This window comes from Gymnoscopelus braueri (assembly GCF_963280865.1).
Source record: "Gymnoscopelus braueri genome assembly, chromosome: 19".
Lineage (NCBI taxonomy): Eukaryota > Metazoa > Chordata > Actinopteri > Myctophiformes > Myctophidae > Gymnoscopelus > Gymnoscopelus braueri.
In genome coordinates, this window is record NC_137621.1 from 778116 (window position 1) to 795615 (window position 17500).

General features: G+C 43.1%; 1 protein-coding gene across 1 annotated transcript in view; it reads right to left on the reverse strand.

Moving 5' to 3' along the window:
- rin3 (Ras and Rab interactor 3) overlaps nucleotides 1-17500 on the reverse strand; it is a 32838-nt gene that overhangs the window by 5483 nt on the left and 9855 nt on the right. The window contains 6 exon segments of the mRNA XM_080413468.1: nucleotides 2671-2857; nucleotides 3746-3867; nucleotides 9551-9722; nucleotides 14962-15124; nucleotides 15606-16697; nucleotides 16699-16873. Coding sequence (XP_080269594.1) covers nucleotides 2671-2857; nucleotides 3746-3867; nucleotides 9551-9722; nucleotides 14962-15124; nucleotides 15606-16697; nucleotides 16699-16873 — 1911 coding nt within the window.

Genomic DNA, 17500 nt, shown 5'->3' on the forward strand with positions numbered 1-17500 from the left:
AATCTCTCAGTCGAATAATGAAATAATTCGACTAAGAGATTGGCAGTCGACTCAGACTGATTAGTCGACTATTGGAATAATGGAGGTCAGACCTGGTTGGAAGGGAAGTCGACCGTCTGCTGCTGACACCATCTCTGCTCCCCGATGCTGTCGGCCACCACAACTTCCTCTTACGCAATGACTTGCTAAGAAAACTATACTTTTTGCTCACATGACCCCATCGCTATGGCAACAACTGACATGTTTTAACTGTTAGGAATAAAACTCCATATTAGGTTTGTCTACTGAAAGGTTTTAACCACTAGGGAAGCAATCCCATATTAGGTGTGTTGGATGTAACTAACATTGTATAAATACTGCTGTATAATTGTGTTCTGGGGGGGTTTGGTAGAGAAGCTTGTGTGAGGTGTCACTTGTTTGTCCGTTTAGCCGGGCGACGGACGTAGCCTTGAACGGAGCTTCTCATTGTAGCTCTCTCCCATTAGCTCCTTTTTAGTGACCAGACTGCAACGAGGTTGCGTGGAGCGATAGAAGATTCTGCTGTATTTGACTATAATCTTGGCATTGCCCATAATCTAGTTACATAAACAGAGCATTTTGTCAGCTCCTAGCATTACCGATTGGTTGGTCACATCTTAGCTAGCCCATTGCATGGCAATGATAGATATTTTCCGGATTTAAAATCTAACCAAAAATTCTGTCAGGCTTTTGGTTAGATAAGTGTCTGGGGATACTGTCTGTTGTCCATGACCGTGCAGGACGCAGCAATTGAGAGATATTGCCAGATTTAACATTCAATCAAGAATTCTAGGCAAGCCTGTATCTTGGTTGAATAATGTTTTTCTTTCTGTGCCAGGCACCGTGAGGACTCGGAGATAGAGCTTGGGGGTCTGTTGTCTTTTCATATATTATTGCATTATTGCTAAAAGCCTGTATTAGCTTGAGTGTTAAATAAAAATCCTTTTCTACGAGAGAAGTCTTAAGAGGATTCGGTTATTTCTCCAAACGGGCCTTCAGGTCTGATCTGATAACTGGACACATTGGTGAGTGAAAGAGTGTGTAACAAGTTGTTACTATAGATCTGATAACTGGACACATTGGTGAGTGAAAGAGTGTGTAACAAGTTGTTACTATAGATCTGATAACTGGACACATTGGTGAGTGAAAGAGTGTGTAACAAGTTGTTACTATAGATCTGATAACTGGACACATTGGTGAGTGAAAGAGTGTGTAACAAGTTGTTACTACAGATCTGATAACTGGACACATTGGTGAGTGAAAGAGTGTGTAACAAGTTGTTACTATAGATCTGATAACTGGACACATTGATGAGTGAAGAGTGTGTGACAAGTTGTTACTATAGATCTGATAACTGGACACCTTGGTGAGTGAAGAGTGTGTAACAAGTTGTTACTATAGATCTTATCATGGACACATTTTAGAAGGTGTTTCCTGTACAGTTACAGTTGGTCTGAATGAATGAAAAAAGTAATTGAACAAACACGCCTCCTCATGCATTAGAAGGATCAAATCAGTCACCAGAACCAAGGACGGGTGATTTAGATGAATCTAACATGTTAAAATGGAGTTTGAAGTTACAATGGGTTTGTATAGGAAGGGGGCGTGTCTGTTAAAATGAATATCAAATATCTAAATATTGAATCAATAAACTTACAAACTGTCTGAGGTGAATTAGATGGCTCAAAGACATGGAGTCGTAGTGTTAATTAGTGTTAATTAGTGTTGATTACCTGGACAGCTCACAGACATAGTCAGTGTTAATTAGTGTTAATTACCGTATTTTCCGCACTATAAGGCGCACCGTCAGTGCGCCTTATAGTGCGGATGCGCCTTATAATCCGATGCGCCTTATATATGTATCAATATTGGTTCCCTTGGTTTCCGCACTATAAGCCGCACCGTCAGTGCGCCTTATAGTGCGGATGCGCCTTATAATGCGCTGCGCCCTATATATGAATAATAAAAATAATACATTTATTGAAGGTGCGCCTTATACTCAGATGCGCCTTATAGTGCGGAAAATACGGTAGTGTTAATTACCTGGACAGCTCACAGACATGGAGTCAGTGTTAATTAGTGCTAATTAGTGTTAATTAGTGTTAATTAGTGTTAATACCTGGACAGCTCACAGACATAGTCAGTGTTAATTAGTGTTAATTAGTGTTAATTACCTGGACAGCTCACAGACATGGAGTCAGTGTTAATTAGTGTTAATTAGTGTTAATTACCTGGACAGCTCACAGACATGGAGTAAGTGTTAATTAGTGTTAATTAGTGTTAATACCTGGACAGCTACACACATGGAGTCATAGTGCTAATTAGCGTTAATTAGTGTTAATACCTGGGCAGCTGACAGACATGGAGTCATAGTGTTAATTAGTGTTAATACCTGGGCAGCTGACAGACATGGAGTCATAGTGTTAATTAGTGTTAATACCTGGGCAGCTGACAGACATGGAGTCATAGTGTTAATTAGTGTTAATACCTGGGCAGCTGACAGACATGGAGTCATAGTGTTAATTAGTGTTAATACCTGGACAGCTGACAGACATGGAGTCATAGTGTTAATTAGTGTTAATACCTGGACAGCTGACAGACATGGAGTCATAGTGTTAATTAGTGTTAATTAGTGTTAATTAGTGTTAATACCTGGACAGCTGACAGACATGGAGTCATAGATGATCTTGCAGGTTTTCAGCAGCAGTTCTATCTTCCTCTGAGGAGAATATTCTACATGCAGTTTGTTCAGTTTGACGTTGATCTTCTCCATGGCCTGAGCCTCTGGTACCGATGTGGTGACTCCTAGTGCTGTGGTGGTGCTGTTTAACACTAGAGACTACACACACACACACACACACACACACACACACACACACACACACACACACACACACACACACACACACACACACACACACACACACACACACACACACACACACACACACACACACACACACACACACTTGTCAGATATATCTATCTATCTATCTATCTATCTATCTATCTATCTATCTATCTATCTATCTATAAATAGTTGTTGATCTACCAATGTTACAATAATAATAATTATAATGAATGTACATGTGTACTTGACTTGTGTACTTGTGTATATGTGTACTTGACTTGTGTACTTAACTTGTGTACTTGTGTATATGTGTACTTGACTTGTGTACTTGTGTACATGTGTACTTGACTTGTGTACTTGTATACATGTGTACTTGACTTGTGTACTTGTGTACATGTGTACTTGACTTGTGTACTTGTATACATGTGTACTTGACTTGTGTACTTGTGTACATGTGTACTTGACTTTGTACTTGTGTACATGTGTACTTGTGTACATGTGTACTTGACTTGTGTACTTGTGTACTTGTGTACATGTGTACTTGTGTACATGTGTACTTGTGTACATGTGTACTTGACTTGTGTACTTGTGTACTTGTGTACATGTGTACTTGTGTACATGTGTACTTGACTTGTGTACATGTGTACTTGTGTACATGTGTACTTGTGTACATGTGTACTTGACTTGTGTACATGTGTACTTGACTTGTGTACATGTGTACTTGACTTGTGTACATGTGTACTTGACTTGTGTACATGTGTACTTGTGTACATGTGTACTTGACTTGTGTACATGTGTACATGGCTTGATGTAAGTTATTAGTTTTATTAACCTGACTGTGTGTTAGTTTGTGCTGTGTGGCGTTACCATAGTTACCTGGTTGTGTGACAGTTTGTGTGTACTTCCATCATCAGTGTGTAGTTTCTCCAGGCTGCGGTAGATTGGTTCTCTGAGAGGCTTCAACACACTCTTACACAACGCTGCTTCTACCATGGTGTCTGTTACACGCACACGCGCACACATACACACACACACACACACACACACACACACACACACACACACACACACACACACACACACACACACACACACACACACACACACACATGCATTAACAAATGAATGGACTCCTAACAGTGAGGTCATCAACACCATGCGTCACACAAACTGACTGATATCAGGAACATTTGATTATCGTCTTGTTGATTATATGTTTGCACCCTGTCCGTTTGTCCGCCCTCCGTCCATGTGTGTGTGTGTGTGTGTGTGTGTGTGTGTGTGTGTGTGTGTGTGTGTGTGTGTGTGTGTTTTTTATTTTATTTAACCTTTATTTAACCAGTAAAAAAACACATTGAGACCATTGTCTCTTTTACGAGTGTGCACTGGCCAAGAGAAGAGGCAAGTATATGTTACACAGCTCTGCCAGTAACAACAAATACATGACATGACAAAGACAAACAAATAACATCCGTAATACCAAGAAAGACCTACCACCAGGGAGGCTCAGAGAGAATCTAAATAGCTAACCATTAACAGACTAATAACAATAAGAACAATATATCATGAAACTACTAAGCTAATATAAACTAAGATCACAGCGATTGCTACTCGTCAAAGCAGGAGCAATGGCTGGAGAGTGTGCCCATGGCAATCCTCTTAAAAGTCACTAAGGGGATCAAAGAAGCCAATTTTAATCTGGTCTGTAGGTCGTTCCACGACCAGGGCCCAAAAAATGCAAGGCTTTTTTTCCCTGCCTCAGATCTGGTATTGGGTACGACGTAGCACATCCAAGCATTTGATCTGAGGTTAAGCGAATTTTGGACTAGTTCAAATTTTGAACAAGTATAAGTAGGGAGATTACCAAGAATGGCTTTGTAAATAAAAGTGTACCAATGTAGCAACCTGCGAGATGCTAAGGAGGACCACCCTACTAAGGAGTACAGAATACAATGGTGTGTCCTGTAGGTAGAGCTGGTAATAAACCTCAATGCAGCATGAAAAAGGGGATCAAGTCTACCCAATGTTGAGGAACAGGCGAATCGGTACACAACATCGCCATAATCAAGTTGCGACATAAAAAGGCCAGTGACCAGCCTTTTCCGTGAGGCAGAAGAAAAACAGGACTTCATTCGATAGAAGAAGCTCAGTGTGAACTTTAACTTCTTAGCCAAGGCATCAATGTGGTGATTGAAGTTTAGCTTGTTATCCAACCAAATCCCAAGGTACTTGTAAAGCGCCACCCATTCGATGGTTACTCCATCCAAGGTGGTGATGTTTGGGGGGCTAATGACAATACTATTTGGAGCAAATAGCATGGCCTTGGTTTTTTGGCCGTTTAGTAGCAATTTGCTGTTTACCAATTCATGCTGCAGAGAGACAAAATCTGAGGCCAAGTTTGACACTGCCACATCAAGTGAAGGGGCACAAGAATACAGAACTGTGTCATCAGCATACATGTGATACTTACAATGCTTAGATTGACTGCAAATATGATTGACATACAACAGAAAAAGCAATGGACCAAGAATGGAACCTTGAGGAACTCCCTTCTCAAGGGTGATGGAATCGGAAACAGTATCGCCAAATTTAACACACTGTGTGCGGCCAACTAAATAGTTTTTGAACCAGCCTAGCACATTGTGACAGAAACCAGCATTAGAAAGGACCTTACATGAGCAATACATGAGGATCTACGGTGTCAAAGGCCTTGCTCAAATCAATGAATAAGGCAGCACAAAAATATTTTTTACCCAAGGCTGCCCTGATGTCATCAATAACATTAAGGCACGCCGTTACAGTACTATGTTTTGCTCTAAAACCTGACTGCATGGGATTTAGGATCGAGTGCGAATCAAGAAAAACTTTTACCTGATTTGATACTTGACTTTCTAGGATCTTTGCCAAGGCAGAGAGGTTAGAGATAGGTCTAGAATTGTTTACGTCACAAGGGTCACCAGCCTTGAGAAGAGGAGGGGAAACATTTGCTTGTTTCCACGCTTCAGGTAAACTTTGAGTAGAAAGAGAGATGTTGAACAAATCAGTAACAGGTTGAGCAATGACAGCCGATGATAATTTTAGGAAGAAAGGGTCAAGGCCATCTGGGCCAGCAGACTTTTTGGGGTCTAGGGTGGACAGGGCATGCACAACATCCGAAACCAGGATGGGAGAGAAGTCAAAATTAAAATCCGAAACAACAGATGAACCAGCGTTTTCCTCGGCGTCTTTCTGAGGAGCTTTGGCGTTTTTCTCATCAAAAATGTGTCCCGCCCTTTTAAAATGCGAATTAAAAGCATTAGACATACATTTTTTGTCGGAAATGAAGGAATCACCAACCCGAATCTTAGGCGGTGGGCCTGCTGCTCCTTTCTGTTGAAGGGTTTTAACTACTCTCCAGAATTTACAATGATTACTGGAGGTGTCAGTAGTGAGAGACAAATAATGTTCCGATCTCAACTTCCTGGTGAGGACCGTACATTTATTTCTCAAGACACGAAATAGAAGCCAATCGTGAGCCGATTTTGACTTTCTTGCAAGTGACCATTGCCTATTTCTTTCATGTATCAGATCCGCCAGGTTCCTTGAAAACCAGGGATTTGCTCGGTTCTTAATTCTGATTTTTTTGAGAGGTGCATGTTTATTCATCAGATGGAGGAACTGTTCGTGAAAGAACCGAAAGGCCTCATCCATTGATGGGATTAAGGACATGCGAAACCAGTCAACGGCAGCCAAATCATGAAGGAAGGCTTGTTCCGAGAAGTGTTTAAAGCAGCGCCTGATAACAGTCAGGCCGTTGGTTTTGGGCAGCTTAGTATTCCTGACACATGCAATAGTACAATGGTCACTCAAATCGTTTGCAAACACACCAACAGAGACATATTTGTGCGCTGCATTTGTTAATATAATGTCAATCAGAGTGTCACCATCCAGTCTGGCAGGGTTAAATCTAGTGGGGATATGGATGATCTGTGTTAAATTTAGGGAATCACATTGCTGTTTAAAACTAGCAGATTTATCAGTCAACCAATCCCAATTCAGATCACCGAGAAGAGCAATCTCGGAGCTAGTACATTTAGAAATTAAATCTACTAGGTTTCCCATAGCTTCACTAGATGCAGAAGGAGGCCTATAACAGCAGATAATGGTCAAAGGAGAGTTAGCCACCACTATCTGGACGGCTAAAAATTCAAACTGCCTAGGTATGGTTACAGAATGAAGAACAGACCCTTGAAATCTATCAGAGATGTACAGAGCAACTCCCCCACATCTGCCTTTACGATCAGTTCTATAGAGATTATAGCCAGGCACACGAACCACATTATCAGTAGTGACAGGTTTTAACCAGGTTTCTGAAACAGCAACTACATCAGGTTTGGCTATTTCAAACCAACAACGAAAAGTGGCCAATTTAGGCACCAGGCTTCTGGCATTAAAATGGAGGAAGCCTAGGCCATGCCTACAACTGAAATCATGGGGGGTAGACAAAATTGGTAGGGCCTCAAAAAGGGGGTCCGGTCCAGGATTAATGTGTACATTACCTGAGATAAACAGCATTAGCAAAATCAACAACCTTGTTGATGTTCTCCTAAACACTGAAACAACACCAGGGGCTCTGGATGAAGACATACAAGAGTGAGCAATACGACAGGGATCGCGCCAAAAACCAAGAATCACCATATCCAGAGCAAGCGGAAAAACCCGGTTCAGAGAATCAAGTTTACATGGTCCTTGTGGCCAAAGTACATTTTCCAGAAATCCGGATGTAACGCGTGTTTTACCAGCAGTGTTTATGTTTGAGTGTGGCAAAGAAGTGGTGTTACTCAGATGGAGAGTGTCCAGTGACATGAGACCCATGCCTAATGAGACAATCAACACAGCCAACATATTGCAAGGCATCATGGTAAACATTTCACCGCGGGGCATACGCAATACAATGAAAGAAAAAAAACAAAAACAGCCACAGAATGTTATGCACAACGTACAATGAAGCATGTAGCATACACAATGCAATGAGAACAAAACAACCACAGAATGTTATGAGTAGTGTTTTGTGCGACCAACCATACGCCGTACTGGAGCAGGAGGAGGAGAACTGTAATCCAACAGCAACAGCCAAGTTGAGAGACGTGGGAACTGTAGGATACCAAGCTAGTATGTGGCCGGGCCAGCAAGACGCTTCCACCGCAGGCAGGCGGCTCGTTGCGGAGACAAGGCGAGCAGGAGACAAAGAGACGAAAACGAGGACAGGGGGTGGTAGACCCAGCCAACTGAAGACCAACGGTGCCGGGAACGGGAACGATCCGATGCAAGGACACCCTCTTTGATGAGCTGGCTCCGTCCGATCAGTGGACCCAAACTATGAATACATCCTGGTAGCCTCCAGACAAACGAACAACCGAAACGAAACAACTGTACTGCTAGCTATGCGCTAACAGCAGCCCCAGCTGTATGTATACAGCCAGGTAGCCTCCAGGGCTAGCTCCGTCGGTTGTGGAGAATCGAACAGCCTAGTTAGCAGCCCCAACTGTTTATCAACAGCCAGGTACAAAAACAAACAACCGAATCGAAACAACTGTACTGCTAGCTATGCGCTAACAGCAGCCCCAGCTGTATGTATACAGCCAGGTAGCCTCCAGGAATAGCTCCGTCGGTTATGGAGAATCGAACAGCCTCAGGGGATGGCGGTCCCGGCCAAAAACGGGCCAACCGCACCGGGACAGAAGAACAAATCTATCCGGGGGACATCCCAATAGTGTACTGCCGAAGATGAACGCCAACAGTAGCCGCAACTGTGTGCAGAGCGTTGATGCTAGCCTCGGGGCTAGCTGCATCCAATGGACCAGTAGAGCCGGTCTCAAATAAAACAATTATCCTCCGATGTCAGCACAAAAGCTGAATGGGGGATCCAAGATCCTAAAACTAACCACCAGTAGTATGAATTGTACGAGCTACGGATTACATTAAAACTATTAAAACGTTAAAACAAACATAACATGCATAACATCTTGGATGTGTCCGTGCGCAGCTAATCTCCGGCACTGTTGGGCCGATCGCAGTGAAACTGCACACACACTCCCATGGATGCCAGAGCAGAACCAAAAACCTATTTTTATTATAGCGCCACCAGGAGGACGATTTTTGCAAAAAAAATCAAATCAGATTTTTCATATTCCATCCTGATTAGCTAAGATTGGCTTCCAAAGTTTGCAGGAGTGCTCCATTTTGAACAAAATGCCTCCAATCATGAACACAGTGTGTGATTTCCATGATATTTTGCACGCACATTCCCACTAGGCCAAGAAAGAAATGCCACTTGAATTTTTTTTTACCCAGTTTTTCATGTGGATACAGGTGTTATGTCATAATGTGTTACCCAGTTTTGTATGTGGATACAGGTGTTATGTCATAAAGTGTTACCCAGTTTATGGTGTGGATACAGGTGTTATGTCATAATGTGTTACCCAGTTTATCGCGTGGATACAGGTGTTATGTCATAAAGTGTTACCCAGTTTATCGTGTGGATACAGGTGTTATGTCATCAAGTGTTACCCAGTTTATCGTGTGGATACAGGTGTTATGTCATAAAGTGTTACCCAGTTTATTGTGTGGATACAGGTGTTATGTCATAAAGTGTTACCCAGTTTATTGTGTGGATACAGGTGTTATGTCATAAAGTGTTACCCAGTTTATCGTGTGGATACTGGTGCTGGGGCTCCAACATGGCCTGCAGCTCGGTGCTCTGCAGCAGGTAGATCTTCAGCTGAGTCATCATCTGTCTGATCTCCTGCAGGAGCTCCGTGGAGGAGGAGTGACGAGACATGGTCTCCAGGGTGAAGGTACGATGCTCCTTCACCTGGAAAAACACAAACATCAGTACAGTGTTAATGTAGTCTAATGTAGTCTATATAACTATCTACATCTACATAACTATGTTAATTGAGTCTACATAACTAAGGTAACTATTTAAAATCTAGACAAAAATGTCAGGGAGGGTCTAGAGGAGTAGAGATCGAGTAGAACTAAGACTAGAGAAGAGATCGAGTAGAACTAAGACTAGTGGAGAAGAGATCCAGTAGAACTAAGACTAGTGGAGAAGAGATCCAGTAGAACTAAGACTAGAGGAGAAGAGATCCGGTAGAACTAAGACTAGTGGAGAAGAGATCCAGTAGAACTAAGACTAGTGGAGAAGAGATCCAGTAGAACTAAGACTAGTGGAGAAGAGATCCAGTAGAACTAAGACTAGAGGAGAAGAGATCCAGTAGAACTAAGACTAGTGGAACAGAGATCCAGTAGAACTAAGACTTGTGGAGCAGAGATTCCGGTAGAACTGAGACTAGTGGAGAAGAGATCCAATAGAACTAAGACTAGAGAAGAGATCCAGTAAAACTAAGACTAGAGGAGTAGAGATCCAGTAGAACTAAGACTAGAGGAGAAGAGATCCAATAGAACTAAGACTAGAGAAGAGATCCAGTAAAACTAAGACTAGAGGAGAAGAGATCCAGTAGAACTAAGACTAGAGAAGAGATCCAGTAGAACTAAGACTAGAGAAGAGATCCCATAGAACTAAGACTAGAGAAGAGATCCAGTAGAACTAAGACTAGTAGAGTAGAGATCCAGTAGAACTAAGACTAGAGGAGAAGAGATCCAGTAGAACTAAGACTAGAGAAGAGATCCAGTAGAACTAAGACTAGTGGAGAAGAGATCCAGTAGAACTAAGACTAGAGAAGAGATCCAGTAGAACTAAGACTAGTGGAGAAGAGATCCAGTAGAACTACGACTAGAGGAGAAGAGATCCAGTAGAACTAAGACTAGAGAAGAGATCCAGTAGAACTAAGACTAGAGAAGAGATCCAGTAGAACTACGACTAGTGGAGAAGAGATCCAGTAGAACTAAGACTAGAGAAGAGATCCAGTAGAACTAAGACTAGAGGAGAAGAGATCGAGTAGAACTAAGACTAGTGGAGAAGAGATCCAGTAGAACTAAGACTAGTGGAGAAGAGATCCAGTAGAACTAAGACTAGAGGAGAAGAGATCCGGTAGAACTAAGACTAGTGGAGAAGAGATCCAGTAGAACTAAGACTAGTGGAGAAGAGATCCAGTAGAACTAAGACTAGAGTAGAGATCCAGTAGAACTAAGACTAGAGAAGAGATCCAGTAGAACTACGACTAGTGGAGAAGAGATCCAGTAGAACTAAGACTAGAGAAGAGATCCAGTAGAACTAAGACTAGAGGAGAAGAGATCCAGTAGAACTAAGACTAGAGAAGAGATCCAGTAGAACTAAGACTAGAGGAGAAGAGATCCAGTAGAACTAAGACTAGAGAAGAGATCCAGTAGAACTAAGACTAGAGGAGAAGAGATCCAGTAGAACTAAGACTAGAGAAGAGATCCAGTAGAACTAAGACTAGAGAAGAGATCCAGTAGAACTAAGACTAGTGGAGAAGAGATCCAGTAGAACTACGACTAGAGGAGAAGAGATCCAGTAGAACTAAGACTAGAGAAGAGATCCAGTAGAACTACGACTAGAGGAGAAGAGATCCAGTAGAACTACGACTAGTGGAGAAGAGATCCAGTAGAACTAAGACTAGAGAAGAGATCCAGTAGAACTAAGACTAGAGGAGAAGAGATCCAGTAGAACTAAGACTAGAGAAGAGATCCAGTAGAACTAAGACTAGAGGAGAAGAGATCCAGTAGAACTAAGACTAGAGAAGAGATCCAGTAGAACTAAGACTAGAGGAGAAGAGATCCAGTAGAACTAAGACTAGAGAAGAGATCCAGTAGAACTAAGACTAGAGAAGAGATCCAGTAGAACTAAGACTAGTGGAGAAGAGATCCAGTAGAACTACGACTAGAGGAGAAGAGATCCAGTAGAACTAAGACTAGAGAAGAGATCCAGTAGAACTAAGACTAGTGGAGTAGAGATCCAGTAGAACTACGACTAGTAGAGTAGAGATCCAGTAGAACTAAGACTATTAGAGTAGAGATCCAGTAGAACTAAGACTAGAGAAGAGATCCAGTAGAACTAAGACTATTAGAGTAGAGATCCAGTAGAACTAAGACTAGAGAAGAGATCCAGTAGAACTAAGACTAGAGAAGAGATCCAGTAGAACTAAGACTAGAGAAGAGATCCAGTAGAACTAAGACTAGAGAAGAGATCCAGTAGAACTAAGACTAGTGGAGTAGAGATCCAGTAGAACTACGACTAGTAGAGTAGAGATCCAGTAGAACTAAGACTAGAGAAGAGATCCAGTAGAACTAAGACTAGAGAAGAGATCCAGTAGAACTAAGACTAGTGGAGTAGAGATCCAGTAGAACTACGACTAGTAGAGTAGAGATCCAGTAGAACTAAGACTAGAGAAGAGATCCAGTAGAACTAAGACTAGAGAAGAGATCCAGTAGAACTAAGACTAGTGGAGAAGAGATCCAGTAGAACTAAGACTAGAGAAGAGATCCAGTAGAACTAAGACTAGAGAAGAGATCCAGTAGAACTAAGACTAGAGGAGAAGAGATCCAGTAGAACTAAGACTAGAGGAGAAGAGATCCAGTAGAACTAAGACTAGAGGAGAAGAGATCCAGTAGAACTAAGACTAGAGAAGAGATCCAGTAGAACTAAGACTAGAGGAGAAGAGATCCAGTAGAACTAAGACTAGAGGAGAATAGATCCAGTAGAACTAAGACTAGAGGAGAATAGATCCAGTAGAACTAAGACTAGTGGAGGAGAGATCCAGTAGAACTAAGACTAGAGGAGAATAGATCCAGTAGAACTAAGACTAGAGGAGAAGAGATCCAGTAGAACTAAGACTAGAGGAGAATAGATCCAGTAGAACTAAGACTAGTGGAGAAGAGATCCAGTAGAACTAAGACTAGAGGAGAATAGATCCAGTAGAAGTAAGACTAGTGGAGAAGAGATCCAGTAGAACTAAGACTAGTGGAGAAGAGATCCAGTAGAACTAAGACTAGAGGAGAATAGATCCAGTAGAACTAAGACTAGAGGAGAATAGATCCAGTAGAACTAAGACTAGTGGAGAAGAGATCCAGTAGAACTAAGACTAGTGGAGAAGAGATCCAGTAGAACTAAGACTAGAGGAGAATAGATCCAGTAGAACTAAGACTAGTGGAGAAGAGATCCAGTAGAACTAAGACTAGAGGAGAATAGATCCAGTAGAACTAAGACTAGTGGAGAAGAGATCCAGTAGAACTAAGACTAGTGGAGAAGAGATCCAGTAGAACTAAGACTAGTGGAGAAGAGATCCAGTAGAACTAAGACTAGTGGAGAAGAGATCCAGTAGAACTAAGACTAGTCATTGTATGCTTGGTTGTGGTTGGGTGTCACGCTCTTTCAGCACACAGTAAGTATAAATCAGTCATTATGATGGCATAAAGGCCAAAATACATTTCAGTCGACTAAATCAACTGTAGATTTAGTTGACCAAAATCGTATAATATTTAGTCAACTAAAACTAGCCCTACATAGTTAGTGTGGTGGTAAATAGATCTATAAATGGTTAGTGTGGTGGTAAATAGATCTATAAATGGATAGGCTGGTGGTAAATAGACTCACCAGGTTGTTCATAGTTAGTGTGGTGGTAAATAGATCTATAAATGGTTGTTCATAGTTAGTGTGGTGGTAAATAGATCTAGAAATGGTTGTTCATAGTTAGTGTGGTGGTAAATAGATCTAGAAATCGGTGTTCATAGTTAGTGTGGTGGTAAATAGATATATAGACTCACCAGGTTGTTCATAGTTAGTGTGGTGATAAATAGATCTATAAATGGTTGTTCATAGTTAGTGTGGTGGTAAATAGATCTATAGACTCACCAGGTTGTTTATATAGTGTGGTGGCAATCTGGGAACCCATCGTCAAATAAAAAGTAAAAACAGCGGCCTCTGCTGTTTTTCACTTAGGCTATTCATTTGACTCTGGGCAGAGCTGTACGGAGGACCCTTGCTCACTGGAAGCCAGGGTTTTGGTCTGCCTTCAGCCTTCCACTTCCGGTGGTGCGCCTATGTTTTCATTCCCACTAACGCTATTTCTCCACGGAACACTAACACCATTTCCCCCAAAGAACATGGATGGTTTTGGTTATAAGCCCACTTGTTTCTATGATGAAAGAGCAAGTTAAAATGTTACTAACTTTCCGTGGTTTTGTCTGCTCCGAGTACGCTATTGTTAAATGAGTTTCGGTTTGTTTCCAGTGGGGAACGAGCCGCACACATGTAAATCCCGCCCACTACATTTGATTGGGTAAAGCGCGGCCTGCTTCCTGATCTGATGGCACACCCACTTGTAGCCAATAGAGCATCGCAGTTCCCGCCCACTTCCTGGTTTTTCGTGGTGCCGGAAGGAACAACTCAATGCATTTTTCCCATTGACATTTCCAAAAATATTTATATCTATTAATTTAAGCCTCGAATCAAGCCATCATGACATGACATGAATCATGACCATAAAACGTTTTTTTCTGTGATTTTTTTTTATTTTATATTTAATTATATGATATACTATATTTAATAAATACCCTTTGTTTTGCCGTTTTCAAAAAAAAATAATCACAGAATCAAACGTTTTATGGTCATGATTCATGTCATGTCATGATGGCTTGATTCGAGGCTTAAATTAATAGATATAAATATTTTTGGAAATGTCAATGGGAAAAATGCATTGAGTTGTTCCTTCCGGCACCACGAAAAACCAGGAAGTGGGCGGGAACTGCGATGCTCTATGTGCATGGGTTCTCAACACGGCTAACGACAGATTCATGAATCTGTTCTTGAGAGATTAGTGTGGTGGTAAATAGATCTATAGACTCACCAGGTTGTTTATAGTTAGTGTGGTGGTAAATAGATCTATAGACTCACCAGGTTGTTCATAGTTAGTGTGGTGATAAATAGATCTATAGACTCACCAGGTTGTTCATAGTTAGTGTGGTGGTAAATAGATGTATAGACTCACCAGGTTGTTCATAGTTAGTGTGGTGGTAAATAGATCTATAGACTCACCAGGTTGTTCATAGTTAGTGTGGTGGTAAATAGATCTATAGACTCACCAGGTTGTTTATAGTTAGTGTGGTGGTAAATAGATCTATAGACTCACCAGGTTACCAAAGTAGCTGAGGTTGTCTCTGGCCAGCTCTACGATGCGTTGGGTCAGACGGCGGTCGTGGCTGATCAGTCCGGTCAGTACGGTGGACAGGCGGTACCGAGCACGGTCCAGGATGACCGTGGTGGGGGTGCGTTTCACCGTACACTGTCTGCTACTGTTAAACACATGTTAAACACATGTTAAACACATGTTAAATACATGTTAACTGTTAAATACATGTTAAACACATGTTAAACACGTTAAACACATGTTAAACACATGTTAACTGTTAAACACATGTTAAACACATGTTAAACACATGTTAAACACATGTTAACTGTTAAACACATGTTAAACACATGTTAAACACATGTTAACTGTTAAACACATGTTAAACACATGTTAAACACATGTTAAACACATGTTAACTGTTAAACACATGTTAAACACATGTTAAACACATGTTAAACACATGTTAACTGTTAAACACATGTTAAACACATGTTAAACACATGTTAAACACATGTTAAACACATGTTAACTGTTAAACACATGTTAAACACATGTTAAACACATGTTAAACACATGTTAAACACATGTAGAATAGGTCCAGGATGAGGACCAAGCCCTACATAGGGGTCAGGGGTCAGTCCTACCTGGCGTTGGGCTCGCTCTCCTGGATGTGCTCGCCCTCCTCTTCCTCTGTGCTGCTGGTGGAACCAGAGTCCGTCCCCAGAACAGCGCCTCCCTGTGGCGAGTACAGGGAAACGTCCGGGCGCCGCGCCGGCGAGGACGAAGCGGCCGCCGTGTTCTGATTGGTTCTGGGAGACTGGGAGGGGGCGGGGCCCGGGACGGGGACGGGCTGGGACGGCCCCCTCCTCCTGGGAGGCGGGACCGGACGCGACGGCTGGAGGGCGGGGCTACAGCTCTCCTTCCCCGGCTCCTCCCCTCGCTCCGCCTCCTCCTTCTTTTCCTCCTTCTGCCCCTCCCCCTCCCCCTCTTCCCTCCTCCTCCTGTCCTCCGCCGCTCCCTCGCTGTCCTTGCTCTGAGCAGGAGCAGGAGGAGGGGGCGGAGCATGTCCTCCTTTAACTCCTCCTCCCTTGGAGGAGGCGCGGCGCAGGGGAGCGGGGGGCAGCCGGGGAACAGGAGGTCTGCCGCCACCACCCCCCGGGGGCGTGGGGACCGGGGGGCGGGACGGAGGAGGACACGCCCTCGACGCTAACCTCCTGTCCTCTCTCTCCCCCCCTCCCCCTCCCCCTCCCCTCCTCTCAGCAGTGAGGGGGGGGGAGGCGGGGGAGCTCAGACTCGGAGGTCTAGGAGGAGGTCGCTTGTATTTACGGAGCGCTTCCTGGTCGGGCGTAGCCTTAGGCAGCACTTCCTGGTCTGGCGTCGTCTTAGGCAGCACTTCCTGGTTTGGGGCCGTGGCCTTAGGCAGCACTTCCTGTTCGGGCGTGGTCTTAGACAGCACTTCCTGATTGGGGGGCGTGGCCTTTGGCAGCACTTCCTGGCCGGGCGTGGTCTTAGGCAGCACTTCCTTGTTGGGGGGCGTGGCCTTTGGCAGCACTTCCTGGTTGGCTGTGGCCTTAGGTAGCACTTCCTGGTTGGGCGTGGCCTTCGGCAGTAGCACTTCCTGGTTGGGCGTGGCCTTAGTCTGGGTTTGGACCTCAGTGTTTTGGTTGTTAGCGTCTCCGTTCTGCCGGCTAGCATCGTTTAGGAAGCTAGCGGTGATGTTGTTCTGCTGGTTAGCATGGCCTGGTTTGGACCCAGGGTCTGGGTTGAGGTGAGAGGTAGGGGGGGGAGGGGGAGGAGGGGTTCAGGGTCTCCACGGTGACGGGGTTCAGGTACCAGTACTGGTTCTGTGAAGAAGACCCCCCACTGAGGTCCTGATCCAGAGTCTGGAGGTTCAATGATGATGTCCAGAAATCTGCCCCACACACACACACACACACACACACACACACACACACACACACACACACACACACACACACACACACACACACACACACACACACACACACACACACTTTTCAGTTGCTCCTGATGTCCTAAACACTGGAAATAACATGTGTCTCAGAGCTCAGAGATTATTTAACACCCTATAGAACAATATGATGGTACATAGACTTCTACCTGTCATGTTACCGTATTATTTAACACCCTAAAGAACATTATGATGGTACATAGACTTCTACCTGTCATGTTACCGTAATATTTAACACCCTAAAGAACATTATGATGGTACAGGAAGCACCTTCTCCTCCAAATAGATCCACTGCCTATAATAGAGGAGATTGATCAGTATTTATCAAGCTGCTTTGCCTTATATATATTACACTTGGACAACCTCATAGTCATCAAGCCCCTGACCACCAGCCTATGGACATCATGGCCTCCTTCTTGTCAAACCTTTGACGTTTGGTCACATTTGTCCCAAGACAAAAGTGTCCTTTTGTTTAAAACACTACTCTGTTGTTTAAAACACTACTCTGTTGTTTAAAACACTACTCTGTTGTTTAAAACACTACTCTGTTGTTTAAAACACTATTCT